At 45.4% G+C, this 21,433-nt stretch overlaps 1 protein-coding gene and 1 pseudogene across 1 annotated transcript; both read right to left on the bottom strand.

Annotated features, from left to right (window-relative positions):
- Positions 1–429: 429 nt before the first annotated feature.
- Positions 430–3,281, bottom strand: ANKRD33 (ankyrin repeat domain 33). Its single transcript, XM_059934605.1, has 6 exons — positions 3,045–3,281; positions 2,670–2,799; positions 2,348–2,488; positions 2,070–2,076; positions 1,318–1,373; positions 430–1,225 (listed from the first exon to the last, which is right to left on the bottom strand). Exons 1-6 carry the CDS (start codon positions 3,249–3,251, stop codon positions 504–506), a joined length of 1,263 nt encoding a protein of 420 aa, XP_059790588.1. The 5' UTR covers positions 3,252–3,281; the 3' UTR covers positions 430–503.
- A 5,733-nt stretch (positions 3,282–9,014) lies between these two features.
- On the bottom strand, positions 9,015–20,525 carry LOC132373742 (uncharacterized protein C10orf143-like; annotated as a pseudogene).
- Positions 20,526–21,433: the final 908 nt, after the last annotated feature.

Raw genomic sequence — 21,433 nt, 5'->3', positions numbered from 1 at the left:
TAAATGTCAATAATAGTTTTTCATTTCTTCCTTTGATCCATCCTGCTAGTTTGCTCATTAAGTAGTTAAATAAATCTTCGTACTCACTACATATCTGTATTAGTCAAGTTTATCTTGGTGCAGATTTTACTTTGACAAATAGTAGCATGCCATATACACTGTTCCAGCCCTTGTTTTTTTGGTTTTTGTTTTTTTTCACTTAATACATCTTGAAGATAGTTTCACATCAGAACATAAAGAGCTTCCTTACTCTTGTTCTGCCACTGTATAGAATACATCATACGGGTGCAGTATTTACACTCAGAATCAATTTAGCCAGTCCCCTTTTGATGGACACCTAGGTTGTTTCCACTCTTTTATTGTTGCAAACGATGCTGTATGAATAACCTTGTACACAGGCTGAGAGTACAGTCACTTAGACAGAGGTGAATGGGAAGGCAGAAGGGGCTCTAGAGGGCAAAGGAGCCTCAGGGAGCGGCCTGATTACCTGTTCCCAGCCCGGCCTATCCCGTTGTCCCCTGGCTCTGTGCCAACCTGGCCTCCTCCTGCCTCCTCCTCTCCATCCTGAGCTCCTGGTATCTCCAGACAGGAAGGGACAGCCTTCGATTCCCTGCAGACCTGGGCTCTGGCTTCCACTGAATGCCAGATGAGGGTGCCTTGGAGAGGAGGATCTTAGGGGCTTGGGGCCTGGGGCTGGTACTATCTCTGGGCTGGAGCCACTGATGGCACATGCTCAATACACCCTGAGGGCTCTGGTAGGGGATGAAGACCCGGGGGCCAGGGACTTCCTGGGGGAGTTGGGGTACTGGGGGAGGGGGCGGGGCAGTGCCTAGCAGCTCTGGCACAGACTTGCTTCGGGTGCCCAGTGCAGGTGGGTGGTCAGGGCACAGGGTGTGGCAGGCAGTGGTGAGGAAAGGACTCGCCAGGCTGGTCGTGACGGTCACAAGGTGGTCCAGGACACCCCCCTCCTGAGGAGACTGCGCAAAGGGGAGGCTCAAGGTGGCCTGAAGTCGTTCTAGGAAAGACGGGGCGGCCTGAGCCTGGGCCTGGGCCACAAGGCCGGGCAAGGCTGGCCACTCAGGCTGGTAATGATGGCTGAGCTGCTCCACTTGGGGCCGCCGCAGCAGCTGCTGGATCCTTTGCACCGTGTCGAAGCTGTCGGTCAGAAATGCCCACTCCAGGGCTGTCTTGCCCCGGACAGGATCCACTGTAGTCAGGTCAGCACCTGGGGGCGGGCACGGGGTGACATGGGGTAGGACAGGGATTGGTGACTTGCAGAAGGGCAGACTCTTTAGCAGCAGGACTGATCGGGGTTACATGCAAAGCCACAGAGTCCCATCCTGTTGCAGCTGGAAGCTGGGGCCCCTCTGTGGCTACAGCCCAGAGACAGTACCAGTCCCAGATCCCAACTTCTGGTTTAGGACTGATAGAGAAATTGGAGTCCAGCGAGGGGAAAAGACTTCACAGAGACCTACTGGAGGGATGGGTATCTCCAAACCTGGGGAAGAATAGAGACCTCCTGAGCCAAGGCACTGACCAGAGGGGTGGTGTGAAGTTTGCCCAGGATGGGTGGGGGGTGAGCTGTACCCTCTGGAGCAGGTGGAGGGGGGATCCTGATGGTTACCACTCCTGGTTCTTCTCTTCACCACCACACATCCCTAATCCTGGGAGCGAGGGGAGTGGCAGTCACTCTGAGACAAAGGAGGGGGTGTACAGCTTCCTCCCTTCTCACCCCAAACCCAGTCTGACCGGATGGGAAAGGGAAAAGCTGGAGGCTGGGGTCCCCCAGAGTGAACAACAGAGGGCAGCCCCACCTCAGGGAGTAATGAGGGCCCGAGACTCCACAGACAGTGTGGACTTCACCCCAGAACAACTCTACATGGTCACACGTCTCAACTACCCGTCACTGCATTCCTGGAACCCTGGCTCATCAGAGCTGGAAATCAGCCCAGAGAAAGCCATCACTCTCATCCTACACTGGTGAGGCCCAGAGAGGGAAGCTGTTTGCCCACGGTCACTCAGCTGGTGGCAGAGCCGGGATGAGAACTTAGGAATCTGGTTCCAGATACCAGCCTTCTTTGTATTAGGTTCTCCAGCTGGTCTAGGTTATCCTCCCAAGCTTTCTTTTCTGGGACTGCCACTCGCAATGCAAATAGAGCTATCAATAGCTGGACTTTGTCGCTTGTGAGAAGCCCCAGCACACTCCCCTCCTCCAGGAAGTCAGCCTGGATTGACCTTCCATCTCCACCTCTCTCCTCATTGCAACTATGACAGCTGATTTAGTGTCTGGTGGGGAGGCGTGGGGGAGGGACTGGAGGCCACACATCTTGGTTCAGGCCCCATGCACCTGCCATGAGGAGGGCAGCCATGCATTCGGAGCGGTCCCGCATGGCGGCCTTCATCAGCGCAGTTAGCCCCCGCTGGTCCCGGCGCTCCAGGTCAAGGCCAGCATAGTAGTTGATCAGGAGACTCACCAGAGGCACATGGCCTGCAGGGCACCAAGGGCAGAGCTTAGCTACCCAAGAAAGGGAAGACAAAGCCCCAAACCCACCCTCCACACAACAAGGCAGCATCTGGGGTAGGGGAACGTCGGTGCAAAGAGTGTGGGGCTGTGGCCGGGTCTGGGGGATGATGGGGTTTGGTAAAGGGTGGGGTTAGCAGCCTCTCACCTGCTTGGGCAGCCAGCATGAGGGCTGTGTCTCCTTCTTTGTCCTGCTGGTTCACATCCAGGAAAGGACAGCGGCTGAGCAGGGCCACAACACTTTGGAAGCCGTGGTAGCATGCGACCATGAGGCCTGTCTGGGGGAGGGACAGCTCAGCCCCGGTGCTTTCCTCCAGGAGCTCCTTGGGGGGCCCTGTGCCTTCTAAACCCACAACTGTCCCAGAGATGTTCCAGCCCCTGTGAAGACCCACTCTCACCCACTCCCTCCCTCCTGAGGACCCAGGCTGTGGGTGTTGATCCTGAGATTCTCTAAGGATGAGTGTGGCGTGGTGAGGACACAGAGCGCCCCCTGCTGCCCTGTGAAGCACCCAGGGTAGCTCACCCTCCCATTGCTGTCCACCTGGGTGGCCTCCTCTGGAGAGACCCCATCATCCAGCATGGCTTGGAGCTGGGCAGTGTCATTGCGGAAACAGGCCCAGTACAGGGCGCCCAGCGTGCAGCTTGGGGTAAAGGTCTCATTATCGGGGCGGGACAGGGCCTCAGAGACGTCCAGCCCTCCTTTCTGCAACATCAGCTCCTCCTCTTCCATCCTGGGGGCAAGAAGGCGAGTCTCCCCTCCTCACGCAGTTGGCATCTATAACACAGAATGAAGGGAACAGTCTCCCTGGATTCCGGGAGGGGTCCCAGCAGCTGCGAATCGCCCAACTGGCCCTGGGGAGAGCTTTTTCCCACGGGAGCCTCCGGTCCCATTCACCTTGGAGAGAGGACAAGCCCCTGGCAGGGATGCCGAAGGGCAAGAACCCTAAGAGGGCCGAAGTCGTTCACTGCAAGTGAGGATCCTAGTGAGAGTCAAGGAGAGAGGCGGTCTTCTCTTTCCCATGGGACCTTACCTGGGGTTTGGAGGGTCCCTAGGAGGCAGTCATTGCTGGGGCCCAGCCTGGAGCCCACAGCACCCCCCCAGACTCCTGGGAGCACACGCACGGGGTCTCTGGAGTGTCTCGAGGTGGACTATCTGCCCCAGGAAGCAACGCAGGTAACAGATGGCGCGACTTAGAAAAAGCTGCCTCAGACATCTCGGGGCTGAGCTGGATCAAGCCGGGTTTGTTAGGGATGGGGGGGCGGGCGGGGACGCTACTCTCCTCTCCAAGCCGACCAACACCCGCCCCAAGAGCCTGGCCGGAGTGGGCGGGGCCCGAGTCAGGGCGGCTCCTCCCCCGCGGAGGCGGCTCTGAGAGTAAGATCCGCCTCTCCGCCGACGCGCTCACCTTCGGCCTTCTGGGGAGACTAGGTGCCGCAGAACAAGACCCTTCTGCGATGGAAGGGCTGCCAGGTTTCCGAACTGGGCCCCGAAAGCTGAAGTCCCTTCCTCCTTGGTGGAGCAGGGCTTGGTGAGGCGGGGTGGTGGGAGAGAGTGCAGGTGAAGACATCTCACTAAATAGGGGCTGGGACGGAGGTGGGGTGCCAGGGGTCACCTGAATCTATTTTTTGAGGTTCTGGGAAAATTAAAGTATAAAGAATTGCTTAATTAGGGGTACAAAAATCATGATACATTAAGTTTAATGGATTAATCTGGTGTGGTAAATTAAAAATGAAATATTTAAATTGTGTTAATACTTAAATCATTTAAATTAAACCATTTATTTACAATTATTTATTAAATTAATAAATTATTATTGAATTATTCTTTAAGTTAAATTACTATTAAATATCAAATTTAATGAATTGGTTTTGGACCTCAGGTGTAGAAAATGGAGCCAATTATATTGCTCTGCTTATAGCACTCCCACTATCAGACTGTACAAGATCTCTCTCTTGTTTTATTTTACTTTATTTGGTTTATCTCTTTCATCCCTGATCCCCACAGCCCATTCTCCTCCTTTCCTTTACCAATTGACACATATATCCTTGAAAATGTACATTTCATTGAAAAAGGTAGTGTTGATTTGTGTATGTTTTAAGTAACACCTTAGATTGTGCTACAGAGCTCATCGTGTTTGTTCTTTTTACTCAGCGTTATGTTTTGGGGATCTGGCCTTGTTGCATTCTGTGCAGTGTGCCAGTCATGAGTGCCTTTGGTTGTAAGTAACCAAAAGCTGACCTCACTGGTGTGGTGACTGCCACATTCTGGCAGTTCAACATCCATCCAAAACTACAGAAGCTGGAAAGCTAAAATGACACCTCCCAGATTCTTGTGAGCTAGGAATCTGTGATTTAGGTTCTACTCTTGTGTGAGGCATAAATTTGCAATAGAACTAAGTAGCATGGGACATCCGTTTTGCTGTCACAGGTCATGACAGATGCAGGAGGGTCCTGGTGAGCAGCTTCCTGATTCATCATCTTCCTGTAGTAGTGACTGTTGTTTTCCCCATCATAGGCAGAGGTCACATGCCTCTCAAAGCTGGGAGCTGTTCCAGGACCTAGAGCCTGCTTCTCCATTTAAACTAGCCAGATTTATTTCTGTTGTCTGCAATTGAAACTTAACTGACACATGTGGCTTAAACAAATAGAGGTTTATTCTTCATACGGGATAAAAAGTTCAGGCATAAGAAGCTGTTGGTGTTGATTTAGTAACTTTATGTTGTCAGGGCCTTCTCTAGGAGTCTCTTGACTTTTCCTCTTGGTCACAAGATGACTGCTGTACCTCTAGCCATCACAGTAAAATGTGGTGAATGCACACTATGGACTCTATGCAGCAGTTAGAAGAAATCGACCAGATTATGTGTCAGAAATCACTGATTAGATGATAGAATCCCTATCCATAACCTCCCTTCTCTCTAGTCACCTTTTATTATAGTTTAGTGTGACCAGGTAACACAGTTTTGGCCAATGAAATGCAAGCAGCAGTCTGATGCGTGAGACTCCTGAAAAAAAATCTTTGCTCTCTTGATAAAATATGTGAGGTGTACCTTTTAACCTCTTTCTTTCTTCCCTCTTATTCCTGCTGCATAGAATTCCATAGTGTGCATCCATCACATATTACTTATCTACTCTTCCAGTGATGGACACTTATGTTGCCTCCAACTTCATGCCACTGCAAATAATGCTGCAGTGAGCATCCTTGTACATATCTAGTTGTAGACCTGAAAAAAGAGCATCTCTGAGACTGCTAGGTCATAGGGAACATACATACTTATTGACCAGGTACTGTCAGATTGCTCCCTATTTTGCAGTGCACCCACTAACAGTGCATAAAAGTCTCCCAAATCATTACAAACCCTTGTACTTATTCGGCCTTCTAATATTTGTCAATCTGATGGTACAGAACTATAAGGGGATATTGCTATTTTACACTGGATTTTTCTGGTTATCAACAAGGTGAGCATCTCTCCACATACCTGATAGCCATTCTTGTTTCCCCTCCTGTGAATCACCTGTTCATAGCCTGGGTCCAATGTTCTATTAGAATTTCCTGTCTTTTTCTTATTGAGTTTTCAGGAATTCCTTTTAATATTCTAGATAATAAACCCATTGTCATATGGGTTTTAAATGTGGCAACTGTAATATAAACCTTTCTGTTAGCTTTATCTGTGGTGAACTTCATCGAAAGAAATCCTGAATTTTGATGTGGTTAAATTCATAAAAAATCTCCTTCTACTTTGTGCTTTTGGGTCTTGCTTAAGAAGAATTTCCCACTCCAAGATCACAAGGATCTTCATCTCTCTTATTAATCTTGCAGTTTTATTTTTAATATTTAGTTTTTAATCCATCTGGAATTTACTTTTATATATGGTGTGAGGAAGAGAGCTGTTATGAACTGAATTGTGTCCCCCTAAAATTCATATGTGGAAGGCTTAACCCCCAATGTGGCTGTATTTGGAGACAGGGATATTATGGCGGTACTTAAGACTAAATGAGTTCATAGAGGGCCCTAATCCAATAGGACTGCTGTCCTTTTAGAAAAGGGAGAGACACCAGAGCACGCTCTCTTTCTCTTTTTCTCTCCTCCCTTCCCCCACCCCTGTGTGAGCACAGTGGAAAGACCATGTGAGGATACAGTGAGAAGAGGCCATCTACAAGCCAAGGAGAGAGCTCTCACCAGAAACCAACCCTGCTGGCATCTTGATCTTGGACTTCCAGCCTCCAGAACAGTGAGAAAATAGATTTCTATGGTTTAAGCTTCCCAGTCTGTGGTATTTTGTTATGTATGGCAGCTCAAACAGACTAATACAAGATCCAGCCTTTTCTCCAACTAGTGAAATAACCCCATCTATTAAACAATTCTCTTTCCCCTGATTTGTAGCATCATCTTTATCATATATAAACTTCAAGTTTTCTTTAATGTTTTATGTTGTGTTTGAGTTCTTATATCATTTTACTAGACTGTTCCAGTGCTGATGCAACACTGATTTTATTACTCCAGCTTTGTAGTGTGTCTGACTACCTGATAGGGTGAGTTCTCCATATTTCATTTTCTTTTTCAAAATTGATTTTTATTCTTTCGTATAAAATTGCAGGACTTCCCTGGTGGCGCAGTGGTCAAGAATCTGCCTGCCAACGCAGGGGACACGGGTTCAAGCCCTGGTCTGGGAAGATCCCACATGCCGTGGAGCAACTAAGCCCATGTGCCACAACTACTGAGCCCGTGAGCCACAACTACTGAGCCCACGTGCCACAACTGCTGAAGCCTGCACGCCTAGAGCTGGTGCTCCACAACAAGAGAAGCCACCACAATGAGAAGCCTGTGCACCACCACAAAGAATAGCCCCTGCTCGCCGCAAATAGAGAAAGCCCGCGCGCAGCAGTGAAGACCCAACACAGCCAAAAAAAAAAAAAAAAAATGCAAATAAGTTTGTTGAATTCTTTAGAAAAAATTTGCTGGCATTTTGATAGGAATTGCATTGAATTTATAGATTAATTTGGAGAAAGTTGACTGCCTCACAATGTTAAATTTTCTCCTCCACAAACATGGTATATATCCGTTTTCCTTTATGTTCTTTAATAGTGTTAAATTTTCTCCAGCATGGTCTTATACATTCATTGTTAGGTTGATTCCTAGATTCTTTATAGTTTTTCTTGCTATCGTAATTAAAGTCTCATGTTTCTGTTTTTGTTTTGCTTATTGTTGATGTAGATTTCATTTTTTCTCTTTCTCTTTCTTAGACCTCATATATGCTGAATCAGATTAATCACAATCCCCAGTTCTCATTATTGGTGCCTGTATAGTCTGCTTTTATTTAGCTTATTAATTAGTTAATTATTTTTAACAAGGCAATAAACACCCATAATACCACCTCCAAACGAAAGCTTGAACTTGACAATACACTACGTGATTTTCCCAGTGTATCCCCTGCCTCTCCCCACCCAAGGCAGCTATAATCCTGAATTTCATGCCCTTTGTTTTGTTCCTTTATATATTGTTTTATTGCATCTTTAGGTATTCCTTCAAAGTATATGTATTATGTATATTACACATATATAATTCTAGTATTTTAGCTTAAAGGATGTAAATGCTGTATGTAGCCTTTTGCTGTCTACTTTTATCACTGAATAACATATTGCTAAGATTCATTCATATTGTCGTGTGGTGCTACAGTCCGGTCATCTTTGTTGCTATGTGTATATTCACTCCATTGTGTGAATATACCACAGTTATCATGCTACTTTATTGATGGATATTTGGGGTGTTTCCAAGTTTCTGCTACTATAAATTGTGCAGCTATGAACACTCTTTTTTTTTTTTGATCCAGCAGGGAGGTATGCAAGATCTTAGTTACCTGACTAGGGATCGAACCCGCGCCCCCCTGTAGTGGAAGCGCGGAGTCTTAACCACTGGACCTCCAGGGAAGTCCCAAACACTCTTCTTTTTTTAATGAGAAATTTCCATTTTAATATAAAAGTGGTCCTGTGCCTGATAACTTCAGTTAGGGACTCACACAGAACAGACTGAGTACTAGCATTTAGTAAAATTCAGTTGAAGATTATAGTGCATTTTAAATATAAAAATAAGACTTTTAGTTTAAAAAGAGTACATAGCCCTGTATACATCCATAAAACAATGGAAAAGTATAAAGCAGGGCTACATCTAGTTATGGGTCCATAAGCCACAGGATTCTCAAACCTCACAGGATGTTTGATACCGAATTTTCTTAAACTTTTAAATAATGCAAGTGATCTTCTCAAGCAAGATGCATTTGAAAGGAGGCCTACTGAGTAATAATTTGGAGGCTCTTCTGAAGTGACGGGATCCTCTTGGCTCTGGCGCAGAGGCCCATGGGATTACCTGACGGAGAGGACAAACCGGGCTGCTATTTGAACAGGTGGGCACCCACATCCATCCATGAGAGATTTACATTTGCTGGCACAGGAGGGTTCCAAACCACAATTGGAATCTTCCTTTTTCAACTTGCATCTTCTAACAATTCTCTGTATGGTTAAAATGTCCAGATTCCCCCACAGTGCATCTGGAGGAAGGCTGAGCCGAAGAATCCCCACACTTGGTCTCCCCTGGCCACTGTCTGTCCTTGGTGCTCCTCCCGGCTCCAGGATTCCAGGGTGCTCGCCTTCACCTGGGGGCAGCCCTGCTCCTGTGCAGCTGCCTCCAATCTCCTGCAGGCCCGTTTCCAGTTCCCTGGAATCTGCAGCTCCTCTGGCCTCTGCCGTCGCCACTGGACCGGGGCCAGAGTGTCCACGCGGCCCCAGGCCTGAGTCTGCCCAGCCTCTCATCAAACGCTCTTGCATGATTGTGTATGCAAGAGTATTCTAGGAGTGGAATTGCTGAGTCAAAAATCATTTAATTATACAATTTTAGGAGATAATGCAAACTTGTTTTCCAAATTGTTTGTACCATTTATAACTGAACCCAGTAATGTAAAAGAGATCCTGTGAGTCTGTATCTTCTTCCACTCTTGTATTGTCACTTTAAATTTTTGCCGGTTAGAAGGATGTAAAGTGGTATCTCATTATGATCTTGATTTGCATTTCCCTAATAACTAATATTGTTGCACATCTCTTCATGTGTTTGTGGACTGTATGTAATAGAATTCTCTCGCTGGACACAGGCTACCCAACTAGAGAGTACATTTTGTAGCCATCCTTGTGTTGAGTATGACTATGTGATTAAGCTCTGGCCTAAATTGACTCTTTGTAAGTGGACATGGTATGCTCAGTTTCTAGAAGTATCTTTAATGCGATGGGAGTGTGTTCTTCTTGTCTTCACCATCTTGCCTTCTGGCTGCAGAAGTTATAGCTGGCGCTAAATCAATCATCTTGGACCATGAGGCAGAAGCCATATGTTAAAGATGAAGGAACTACAGAGAAGGTACCTGGTTTATTTGTCTATACCTGGGCCCAAATCACACTGTCCTAATTACTGAAGCTTTAAAATAAAGCATGGTATGCCAAAACAAGTATTCCCACTTTCTTTTTCTCCTTTAACAATGTCTTGACTACTCTTGGTCCTTTGAACTACTGGAATTTTGAATGTCTGTCAAATGTGACAGATTGAAGACGGCCACAAATCCTTTGACACTTCTGCTACTGGGATGTGTTCTATTTACCTTTCCCTTGAATCTGGCTGGTCTTAGGGGCTCATGGCAGAAGTGATGCTTTGTGACATATGAAGCTGGATCAGAAGAAACCTTTCAGTTTCCCCCTTGGAAGTCTCACTCTCCAGACACTCTCTCAAGTTATTCCCTCTCAGGATGCGGCCACCATGCTATGAGAAGTCCAGCTTGTAGGTGCTATAGTTGACAGCCCCAGCTGAGTTTCCAGCCTCCAGCCGGCATCAACAGCATCATGGGAGTGAGCCACCTTAGGCTTCCAGGCTAGTTGAGCCTTCAGGTGACTCCAGCTTTGCAATGAACACCTGTCTGCGACCATATAAGAGACTCTTCTATTTAATCTGTAGATCAATTTAAAGAAAACTGATACCTCTATAATATTGAATCTTCTAATCTTTAAATATGGTCTATCTTCTGTTTATTTAGATTTCTTTAATGTCTTCAATATTTTATAGTTTTCTCCCTAAAGGTCTGTGCTGGAGACTTATTGTGTCCGCCCATATTTAATTCTTCTATCTCTTCCAGACACATGGAGGATTATACTTCCCCAGCTCTCTTGCAACTAAGCGGAAGTTGTGTGGTTAATTTGTCTAATAGGTTGTGAGTGGAATTGACAATGTCCCTTTTGAGCCTGTGCATTCACTTGCTAATGTAAGACTCTCCAGCAGCTTTTTTCCTGCCTTGGTGATGGCGGAGGATGCCTCATGGCAAGATGATGGAGCCACAGGATCAAAGCAACCTGAATTACCAGATTGCTACCTGGATAATCACCCAGACACATGGCAGATTTTGAGTGAATGAGAGTGAGAAATCAACTTTTTATGTCTGTTAAAGTACTGATATGTGGTTGACTAATAGAACATTTTATATTGTACATGTTTTGATAGATTTTTTCCTACATACATTCTGATGGTAGGTAAATAGTATCCTTTTATTAATTTTATTAATATTTTCTAACTGCTTATTCCTATATTCTATATTTCTATATATTATTTTTAGGTTCTATTTTATATTTTATGTTTTATTCTAATAGAATATATTTTGCATATTAATTTTATATGCAACAAGCTTTCTAAACTTTCTTATTGATTTTAATAATTTATCTATAAATGCTTTTGGATTTTCGCACCTATATTCATGGATGAAATTGGCCTCTAATTCTCACTTCTTATCACCCTTGTCAGGTTTTGATATCATAAAATAATAATTCATAAAATAGGCTCATATAGTAAGTTGAGAAGTATTCTCTCATTCTCTCTTTTCTGGAAGAGTCTGTGAGGGGATCATGATTATTTGTTCCTTAATATTTGTTACTCTTCCCAGTGAAATCAACCAGGCTGTAGTTTTCTTGTTGGGAATATTTTTGACCACTAACTCAATATTTTTAATGGTAATAGGACTATTCATTTTTTGAATTTCTTTTTAAGTCAATTTTGAAAGTTATCTTTTTCTAGGAATTTGTCCATTTCATCCAAAAATTTTAATATATTGGCATAAAGTTGTTCATAATATCTTCTTCTTACAGTCTTTTTATGAATGTGACATGTATAGTTAAGTCCCCATTTTTGTTCTTATGTCAGTCATTTGTGCCTCCTCCTTTTATTTTTCTTGAGCAATCTCACCAAAATTTGACAATTTTATTAGTCTTTTCAAAGAATTTTTTGATCTTCTTGTTGTTTGTTTGTTTTCTAATGCATTGGTTTCCTCTTATCTTTTAAAATATATTTTCTTCTACTTTCTTTGATTTATTTTGCTATTATTTTTCTAATTTTTTGAGATATAAATATAGATAATTAATTCTCATCCTTTCTTCTCTTTGAATATCCACATTTAAGACTTTATATTTCCCAGTAATTACTGTTTTAGTTGTTCCATTTTTATATCCTCTTTGACCAATGAATTATTTTTAAGTATGTTTATTAATTTCCAAACAAATGGTGATTATATTTTTGCTACTGATTTCTAGTACTATGGTGATAGAACATAATTTTAAATATTTATATTAATTGAGACTTGCTTTATGGTCTAGTATATGGTTAAATTTTGCCAAATATTTCATGTATACTTGAAAAGAATGTGTATGTTGCAGTTGTTGGGTGCGATAATACATTGAAACTATCTCACTGATTTCTGGCTTTCATTGCACTATTGAGAGTTCTTTGTTTCCTTTGAAGTTTGTCCTTTTTCTCTTGCTGTCTTTAAAATCTTCTCTTTGTCTTTGGTGTTCTAAAGTTTTTTCTTATGTGTAGGTATGGATTTCTTATTGTTTACCTTTCTCTGGATTTTTATTTATCCTGCTTTTGGATCTATAAATTGTTGTCTTTCATCAATTCTGGAAAATTCTCTTCACATACTGCCTCTGTCTCATTCTTTGTTTCCTCTGTTTCTGGAACTCCATTTAAACATATGTTAACTTTATCACTCTATTATCCATGTCTCTTAACATCTCCTTAAACTTTTCATCTCTTTTTTCTCTGTGTGAGGCATTCTGGGTAATTTCTTTTGAACCGCATCCAGTCTACTAATTCTCTCTTCAATTGTTTCTTGTCTGCTGTTAAATTTGTCCATTTAATTACTTTAAAGTTCTATGATGTCAAACTTTGTGGAATGAGGTAACATTGTTATCATAGGCTGAACAATAGCCTCCCCAAAGATGTCCACATCCTAATCCTCAGAACCTGTGAATATGTTACCTTACATGGCAAAAGGACTTTACAGATAAGATTAAATTAAGGATCTATAGATTGAGAGATTGTCCTGGATTATATGGGTGGGCTGGATCTTGCTGATAGTCTTTTTTCCTTTTGTGTTTAGTGTTTTTTTGTTTTAAACTGTGAGCTATTTATTTTCCCTGGAATATTTTGTTGGAAATTCCTTGAAGCTGAGGATGAAGGTGTCTTCTTTCAGAGAGAGTGTGAGCTTGCTTCTGCCAGGCACTTAGAGGTACCACCAGTCTTGAACCACTTTCCATGGAATTCCTGACTTGGAGGTTTTTGGATCACCCAGGATAATGTAAACTTGGGCTGCAGATCAGCTCAAGTGGATAGAGGGGATAAGAACCTTTCCATCAGTTTAGCACTGAGGAGGCTTTCATTAAAGTCCCCTGGAGGTGACAGTGGGGTGGATTTATCTGAGGTTCAATCTTATATTCAGAACATACCCTTTGGACTCCTAGCTTTTTTTTTTTTTTTTTTTTTTTTATGGCTGTGTTGGGTCTTCGTTTCTGTGCGAGGGCTTTCTCTAGTTGTGGTGAGTGGGGGCCATTCTTCATCGTGGTGCGCGGGCCTCTCACCATCGCGGCCTCTCTTGTTGCGGAGCACAAGCTCCAGACGCGCAGGCTCAGCAGTTGTGGCTCACGGGCCTAGTTGCTCCGCGGCATGTGGGATCTTCCCAGACCAGGGCTCGAACCCGTGTCCCCTGCACTGGCAGGCGGATTCTCAACCACTGTGCCACCAGGGAAGCCCGGACTCCTAGCTTTTTAAAGAAATCTTCTATGAAATTCCTCATCTTGATTCTGTCAGATATGAAGGCTATGGAAATTGAAGCTCAAGTTTGCCTAATTCAACAGCTGTCCTCAAGCTAAAGCATATTCTTTGCTCTGTTTCCCTGAGTTTCTGCCTTCCCTTAGATTTTAACCTAATAAATTCTTGCTATCTGGCCAGCTCTTCTATGCTTTTAAAATAATTTGTATTTTAACTTGCATTTTTACTATTTTACTCAGAAAGATTAGTACAGAGTCCAGCCAGTCATATTATTGGAAATAAAATTTCCTCTAATCCTAATTAAAAATCAACCTAATAGGAAAATTGGCAAAAGACATGGTAATTAATTCGTAGAAGAAATACAAATGGCCAAAATAAATATATGAAAAGATGCTTCATCTCACAAGTAAGCAGGAAAAGGCAAATTAAAACAATAATGGGGACTTTCCTGGTGGCACAGTGGTTAAGAATCCGCCTGCCAATAGAGGGGACACGGGTTCGAGCCCTGGTCTGGGAAGATCCCACACGCCGCAGAGCAACTAAGCCTGTGCGCCACAACTACTGAGCCTGCGCTCTAGAGCCCGTGAGCCACAACTACTGAGCCCACGTGCCACAAATACTGAAGCTTGCACGCCTGGAACCCGTGCTCTGCAACAAGAGAAGCCACCGCAATGAGAAGCCCACACACCGCAACGAAGAGTAGCCCCCATTCCCCACAACTAGAGAAAGCCCGCACGCAGCAACGAAGACCCAACACAGCCAAAAATAAATAAATAAATAAATTTTTTTAAAAAAAGATAATGAAATATCAATATTACTCTGGACCATCAGCTTAGCAAAAATTAAACATTAGTAATATTAAATGCTTACACTGTTGGAAGAATGTAAATTAGTGAAGTATTTATGGAAAGCATTTTGACAGTGTCTATCAAAATAACAAATGTACATACACATTAACCCAGAAATTCTGATTTTAGAAACCTTTCCCAAAACAGCACTTGCATATGTGAACAAGGATATACTGTGTATAACTTTGCAGCATTATTTGTATTTGTAAAAAAATTTAGAAACCACTTAAATGTTCATCAGTAGAGGAAGGGCTTGGGAAAATATGCATGTGTAGATTTTGCCTTCATTAAAAAAAAATAATAAGATAGGGGAATTCCCTGGCAGTCCAGTGGTTAGGGCTCCATACTTCCACTGCAGGGGGCATGGGTTCGATCCCTGGTCGGGGAACTAAGATCCCACATACCGTGTAGCATGGCCAAAAAAAAAAAAAAAAAAAAGGATAGATCCATATGGATTGCTCTGAAAATATCTCTGAGAAATGTTGTTAATTGAGAAGAAAAACTCAATGTAATATATATATCATGTGTGTGTGTGCACCCATGTACAGTTGGCTGCTTACATGTATGTAAATGCATAGAAAGGCCTGAAACAGTAGTTCTCAACATTGGCTGCACAGTGTAATCACTTGGGGACTTTTAAAAATACTGATGCCTGGGGACTTCCCTGGTGGTCCAGTGGGTAAGACGCCACACTCCCAATACAGGGGGCCTGGGTTCGATCCCTGGTCGGGGAACTAGGTCCCACATGCATGCCGCAACTAAGAGTTCGCATGCCACAACTAAAGATCCAAGTGCTGCAACTAAGACCTGGCACAGCCAAAATAAATAAATAAATATTTTTAAAAAATAGTGATGCCTGGAATGCACCCCAGAGATTCTGAGGTAATTGGTCAACTTGGGCAAGGGGATTTTAAAAATCTCCTCATGTGATTCTAGTGTGCAGCCAAAGTTGAGGACTACTGTAAAGAATGAAGCTCATTAAAATGTTGGCAGTGGGAACTTCCCTGGTGACACAGTGGTTATGACTCTGTGCTCCCAATGCAGGGGGCCCTGGTTTGATCCCTGGTCAGGGAACTAGATCCCACATGCATGCTGCAACTAAGAGTTTGCACGCCACAACTAAGGAGCCCTGGAGCCACAACTAAGGAGCCTGCGAGGCACAACTAAGGAGCCCACCTGCCAGAACTAAGACCTAGTACAACCAAATAAATAAATAAATATTTTTTAAAAATGTTGACAGTGATTAACTTAAGGAGGGGGATAGGAATGAGATGAAAGGGGACCTTCATATTTTGCTTTTTAATATTTGAATCTTCCACCAGGATAATTACTACTTGATAACAAAAGGGGGAAAGAAAAGAATCAGAAAGATTTCCCTATTTCCTCCTCTTCCTCCACAATCTCTCCTGTACAGAGTTCATAATTCCTCAGTGCTGTCTCAGAAATTCATTCATTCACTCAATAACTATTAATTGAAACCTACTTTGTGTCAGGCATATATTTTGGCTCCGGTGCTTTTCATACTAGTTATCATTAATCTCATACTTGGCTATTTCCCTCACCTTGGTCCCTCTGTCTCCTGCATCTAGCACAGTGTCCGCCACTCAGGAAATGTGAATTTCCTGAGGCTCTCCTCTGGCCTGAAGAACCCCTCAGCACCATTCAGGAGTGGCTGTACTAGAAAGATAGGAGCCTTTAACTTGTGCTGAGAGGCCCCAGGAACATCTAGCTAGGTAAAAGGGGATTTCACATTTTGCTTTTCAAATTCTCTTCCCCCAAGCCTTGAGAAGCTCCTGCCAGTTCAGTACACACCACCCCCCAGCCTCCGCAAGGGTCCCGTTTCTGCAAGGCTACTGTCAGCCAGCAGGTGGCAGCCCTGTGCAGGGATTGGGACAGCATCCCCACCCCACAGAGTGGAGGCTATAGCAGAGGGTTCTGGGGTCAGGTGCAGGTGCAGGGTCTTGGCAGGACTAGTGCACAGGGGGAGAGTGGTAGAGTTCGATTTATGGCACAAACCACAAAGGACAGGAGAATTTTTTTTGTAGGTCATCATTAGTCAACTTGTCTGGGTACCCAGAAGTTTCATGAGTTTTCTTTTATATTCCATCTGCAGCGATGCCCATTTGGAGGTGCCCCGTCCAGGCCTTGGTCCTCGGGAGACCTCTATGTCCCTCCCTCACCACTGCTCAGTTCCTCAGCCTGGGTCTTGACCCTTCCTGTGTATGTCTTTGCTGATAGAGATGATTGTGGCAGTGGGGGAGTGGAGGTTGCTGGTTAATGTGTCAAATAATGGGTAACATCCTGGGTGACACAGGTGCCTGTCAGGTACATTTCCTTCTGGAGTCTCCGTGTGGCGGCCTTAAGGATTAACAGTGAAGGAACTGTGCAGGTTATCCTCTTTTTGATCTCTGAGCTGCTGGGGTCTGACAGGAGTTTACCAGAATGCTCTTTTCTTGCCACTCCAGTTTCTCTTCAGCCTAGTTCTCTTCACTGCCTTCTGTCTGTCTTCCTTCTGTCTGGCTTCACCTTTTCTCCATCTTTTCGGTTTTTGATCTTTCTCATCTTACTGTCTGGATCTTTGCATCTTTTTAACCCCTCTAACTCTCTCTCTTAAGCCCTGATAATGTGCATTGTTTGGAGCACCAGCTTGATTCTCTCTCTATCTTGCTCTCTGACTGTCATGCCGTATCTCCAGCCATCTAATCCTCTGGGCTGGGGTTTGCAGGAGTCTTGACATGTGGAATTCAATCAGAAAAAAAGGGGGAGTTTGGGGGAGAGCACAGTGGCATATCTGCAGATAAAGAGCTCAGAAAACGCTTGGGTCCAGTTTGGAGCACAGACCAGCCACCTGTCAGGAGCCAAGTGTCCTCTCATCTCATCCTCTGCCTTTCTTCCAGGATCTTTTTCCAGCATGAACCCCCCTATTCCTACCCTACAGGTCTGGTGGCAGGTACAGCTGTGGCCAGAGGTCAGTAGGGAAACGGCCCAACCCAGCTTAAGGACTAGGAATGGTACCCAGCAGGGTGGGGCGGAGAATGGAGGAGGTGGCCTCTGACCCCAGCTCTGGCCCCTTCTGGGGGTCCTGTGTGACCTGCCATAGGTCATGCCCCCTCCTCCCCAACCACGATCTACATCACAAAACCCACAGCTCGTAACTCAATGCCAACCAGGGAAGCCTGGGATTGATTTAGGGCCCCCTCTGACCAGTTCACCCTCACTAGACTGTGGCCCCTGGGGTGGGGGTGGGGATGAGGGTCATGGGTGAAGTTCAGGCAGGGGGGTCCTGCCCACCACTACATCATACCTGTTGCACTCTTAGTGGACTTTTTGGGGGAGGGGTCCAGGCACAGGAGTTCAAGGTTCTCACTGACCAGCCCATTCTTGCTGGCTCAGCTCAGGGCCCTGCTGAGGGAGCAGCACCCATGGCTTTAGCAGGTGTTCAGGATCAGCATCCTCAGGATTCAGGCCCCAGGCATCTTCCAAAGCAAAGAGAGCCTCCTTACGCACCGAGAGAGCAGATAGGTCCTAAGTAAGCCCCTCCACCCATCGCCACCAACCTCAGTTATACTGAGCTTCTCAGGGCTCATCTTCCCAGCCTGGGGTTCCACAGTCCACCACCAATTACACATATGTTTCACCTGGTGCATTTCTTGTTGTTGGCTTCCATCCATCCACTATTCCTTTCTGGAGATCTCACTAAAGGATCTCCTCCATTTGGAATGTTTCAAACTTTTTTGACCATCACCCACAGTAAATACATCTACCTTCAGCCCCAGGACACATGAACATACCTATAACTAAAAGCAAAGTTTTATAAAACTATGTGATGCACTGCGATATTTTCTTTCTTTTTTTTTTTAATTAATTTATTTTTGGCTGTGTTGGGTCTTCGTTGCTGTGCGTGGGCTTTCTCTAGTTGCTGTGAGCAGGGGCTACTCTGTTGCAGTGCGAGGGCTTCTCATTGCGGTGGCTTCTCTTGTTGTGGAGCATGGGCTCTAGGCACGCAGGCTTCAGTAGTTGTGGCACACTCTAATGTTTTCGACTCCATTTTATTTTGTTGTAAGAAAAAATGTTTAAAAAATAATTTTACAAACAACTAAGGTGCTGCCACTTACAGTTTATAAGTAACCTCTTACATTTTTACACCTTCACAAGTTGTAAAGCCCATTTTACAAAGAGGAAAATCCACATCATCTTCATAAAAGCCAGTGAGAAGGTAAGGCAGGGTTCTTTCATTGACCCATTTTATAGATGAAGAAACACAGACTCTGAGAGGTTAATGGACCTGCTTGAGATCACCCAGCTGGTGAGTGGCAGGGATGGGCTTCCAAGCCAGGTCTTTTCCGTGCTGGTTTGTGGTCCCCTGTACCCTGTGGCTTCCCTTCCTCTCCTCCTCAACCCTCCCAACTGATATCATTATCTCTTTTCAGTTTGAAGGCCATCCCTTCTGGGGGGAAGATGGAGGGACAGAACATCTGAGTAATTCTGTTTTCCATGTCATCTGTTAGCCTTGCGCCATCTGCCGATTCCACTCTCAGCCCCAGCCCTCTCTCCCTGAGAGGCCGGAGTTGGGGGAGAGGCTGCTTTCTGGGGTCTGGACTCAGAATACCCACAGAACGCTCACTTTTCTGCTCAGAACCAACAGCAGTGGACTCGAATTACAGGGCGCGCAAGGGAGTGGAGCGAAATGGGGGAGAGGACTTTCTGACGTCAGAGGGATAAAACAGTAGGAGTCCCCCACCACTCGCAGGGTCTTGTCTTCACGCCCCTCACACCTCCACCTTGGTGAGGCTCCAGAGCTGCTGGGAGGATGAACTGATCCCAGCAGCCAGAGCCCTGCAAGCCGCTCGGGGTGAAAGCAAAGGAAGTCCATCTTACAGGGAGCTGGGGCAGATTTATGGGGCCTCGGGTGTGGCCGGCTGTTACTCAGCCTCTGACTTTTTAATTCCCCAGCCTCCTCACCCACCCCATCTCCTCCCCAAGAAGGCCTTTGTGCAGGACAATGAAGAATCTATAAATTCTGGGGGACAGGGATGTCGGGGGAGGGGAGCACCGGACACTTCAGCTCAGCATAGATAGCAAAGGGGGGCCTCCATGGACCTGCTGCATCTCATCGGATCCACGCTGGAGCTCAGAGAGAACAGTGGGCCAAGCCTTTCCACTGTTTTTGACAGATGAAGAAACAGGCTCAGAGGCAGAGGGTGTCTCTAGTCCCTGCTTCGTTCACTCTACCTTTGAGTTTGGGTGTCAATACATCACGGTATTTATTTTCCCTCTCTTACTCATCCCCTGGTCATTCCCTCAAGCCAGGCATTCACTCAACAAACACGTGTATTCACTCAACAAACACTCATTGAGTACTACCTGTGCCAGGCCGAGGACAGAGGCAGACCCTGGCCCGCCCTGGAGGAGCACACAACAGAGGGCTGTGACTTAGAGGGGCCAAAAGTGTAGCTCTAACCCCAGTTTTTCAGGCTGGCAACGTGCACCCTGATCTCTTTCCTCAGCAAGGTCTCTGCAGCTGATGACTTCCACAAGCAATTTTTTTTTTTTTTTGGATTGAAGTATAGCTGATTTACAACGTTGTGTTAGTTCCAGGCATACAGCAAAGTGATTCAGTTATACATACATATATATCTTTTCTTTTTCTTTCCAGATACTTTTCCCTTATAGGTTAGGGCATTTTTAAATGTAATCCTGCCCAGGGCTCTGGGAGTTAGGTATTGTGTATGCCTCCCCCGACACTTCGTTAATACGGCCCTAAGAAGGTTAAGTGGTTGCCCTCTGGCGGAGGGCAGAACACCAGGACCCAGGCCCTTGCCTCTGCATCACAGCTGCACCTCTGAGTGCTGTGGGGACCCAGAGCAAGGGCACAGGCTGTGGCCTAAACGTCCTCTACTACTCACTTGCCCAAACTAGCCCTGTGCCCCCATGCTGCCCCTTCCCTGGTGTTCTGTTCTCCTGTTCTGTTCCACCTTGCTGCGGTAGTTATTAAATGCCCCAGCTTCAACCGTATATTACTCACCTCACGCATCTATCGTACAATGAAAATTAATGAATCCAACGCTGATGATGCGTGTGTATGTTTGCTGAACGATCACACATCGTGTGTGTCCTGTGTGTCTCTACTTGTAAACTGACGATATTAGTATGTACTTTGTCACACAAATTAAATTAATTAAGCCATGTAAAGCACCTAATGCCTGGCACATAGTAAATGCTCAGTAAGTGTTGGCTGCTAAGATTACCGTGCCTGGAAACCACAGGCCTGCCCACGTGTATGAGGCATTTGGGTGAACACAGCGGTTTGCAGCTGGCCCCTCCCAGGGAGTAGGCCCCTTAGAGGTGACCAGGTGGACTAGTGTCCAGTTCATTTCCCAGGGACTCCCGCATTCCTGAAATGTATGGAAATATTGAGCACCTTCTAGGTTTGCGCTGGGCATCATGCTAGCAGAGAACTAGAAAGACACCTGAATTCATGAAGCTGGCATTCTGGTAGGTGAAACAGACCACAAACCAAGTGAATGAAGAAGATAGTTACAGAAAGTGGTAAGTTCTGTGGAAGACACAGATGAGGTTAAGTGACACAGTACATCAGGCAGATGGGTGTGGGGCTGCTTCAGTATTGTGGTCAGGGCTGATGGGGAGGTGACATACCTGTGAAGGAGCTGGGCAGAGCGTTCCAGGCAAAGGGACCTGCAAGGCCAGAGGTGGGGAAAAGCTTGTCTAGTTCAAGGAACAGAAAGGCAGCCAGGGTGAGCAGTGCCTAAGCAGAGGGGGGAATGACGGAGGAGAGGTCAGCATAGGCAGGGGCAGGGTGAGAAGCTGGGGCTCTCTTCCAAAGGAAACCATGGAGGTTGTTTAGCAGGGAGTGACATGCTCTGATTTGTTTTCTGATTGGTATTTTTAACGCCCCCCTGGCAGCTGTATGAGTTGACTGTT

This window comes from Balaenoptera ricei, chromosome 10, assembly GCF_028023285.1.
Source record: "Balaenoptera ricei isolate mBalRic1 chromosome 10, mBalRic1.hap2, whole genome shotgun sequence".
Lineage (NCBI taxonomy): Eukaryota > Metazoa > Chordata > Mammalia > Artiodactyla > Balaenopteridae > Balaenoptera > Balaenoptera ricei.
The sequence above is the reverse complement of the archived record's forward strand: the minus strand, read 5'-3'. Positions and strand labels throughout refer to the sequence as shown.

Bases quoted from the DNA above. Each gene is read 5' to 3' on its own strand.
- ANKRD33 (XM_059934605.1), bottom strand. From the start codon at position 3,251: ATGGAAGAGGAGGAGCTGATGTTGCAGAAAGGAGGGCTGGACGTCTCT. The intron at 2,800-3,044 runs GTGAGCTACCCT...TCCCTCCCCCAG, and splicing joins AGGTGGACAGCAATGGGAGG to ACAGGCCTCATGGTCGCATG. The intron at 2,489-2,669 runs GTGAGAGGCTGC...GGTGCCCTGCAG, and splicing joins CATGCTGGCTGCCCAAGCAG to GCCATGTGCCTCTGGTGAGT.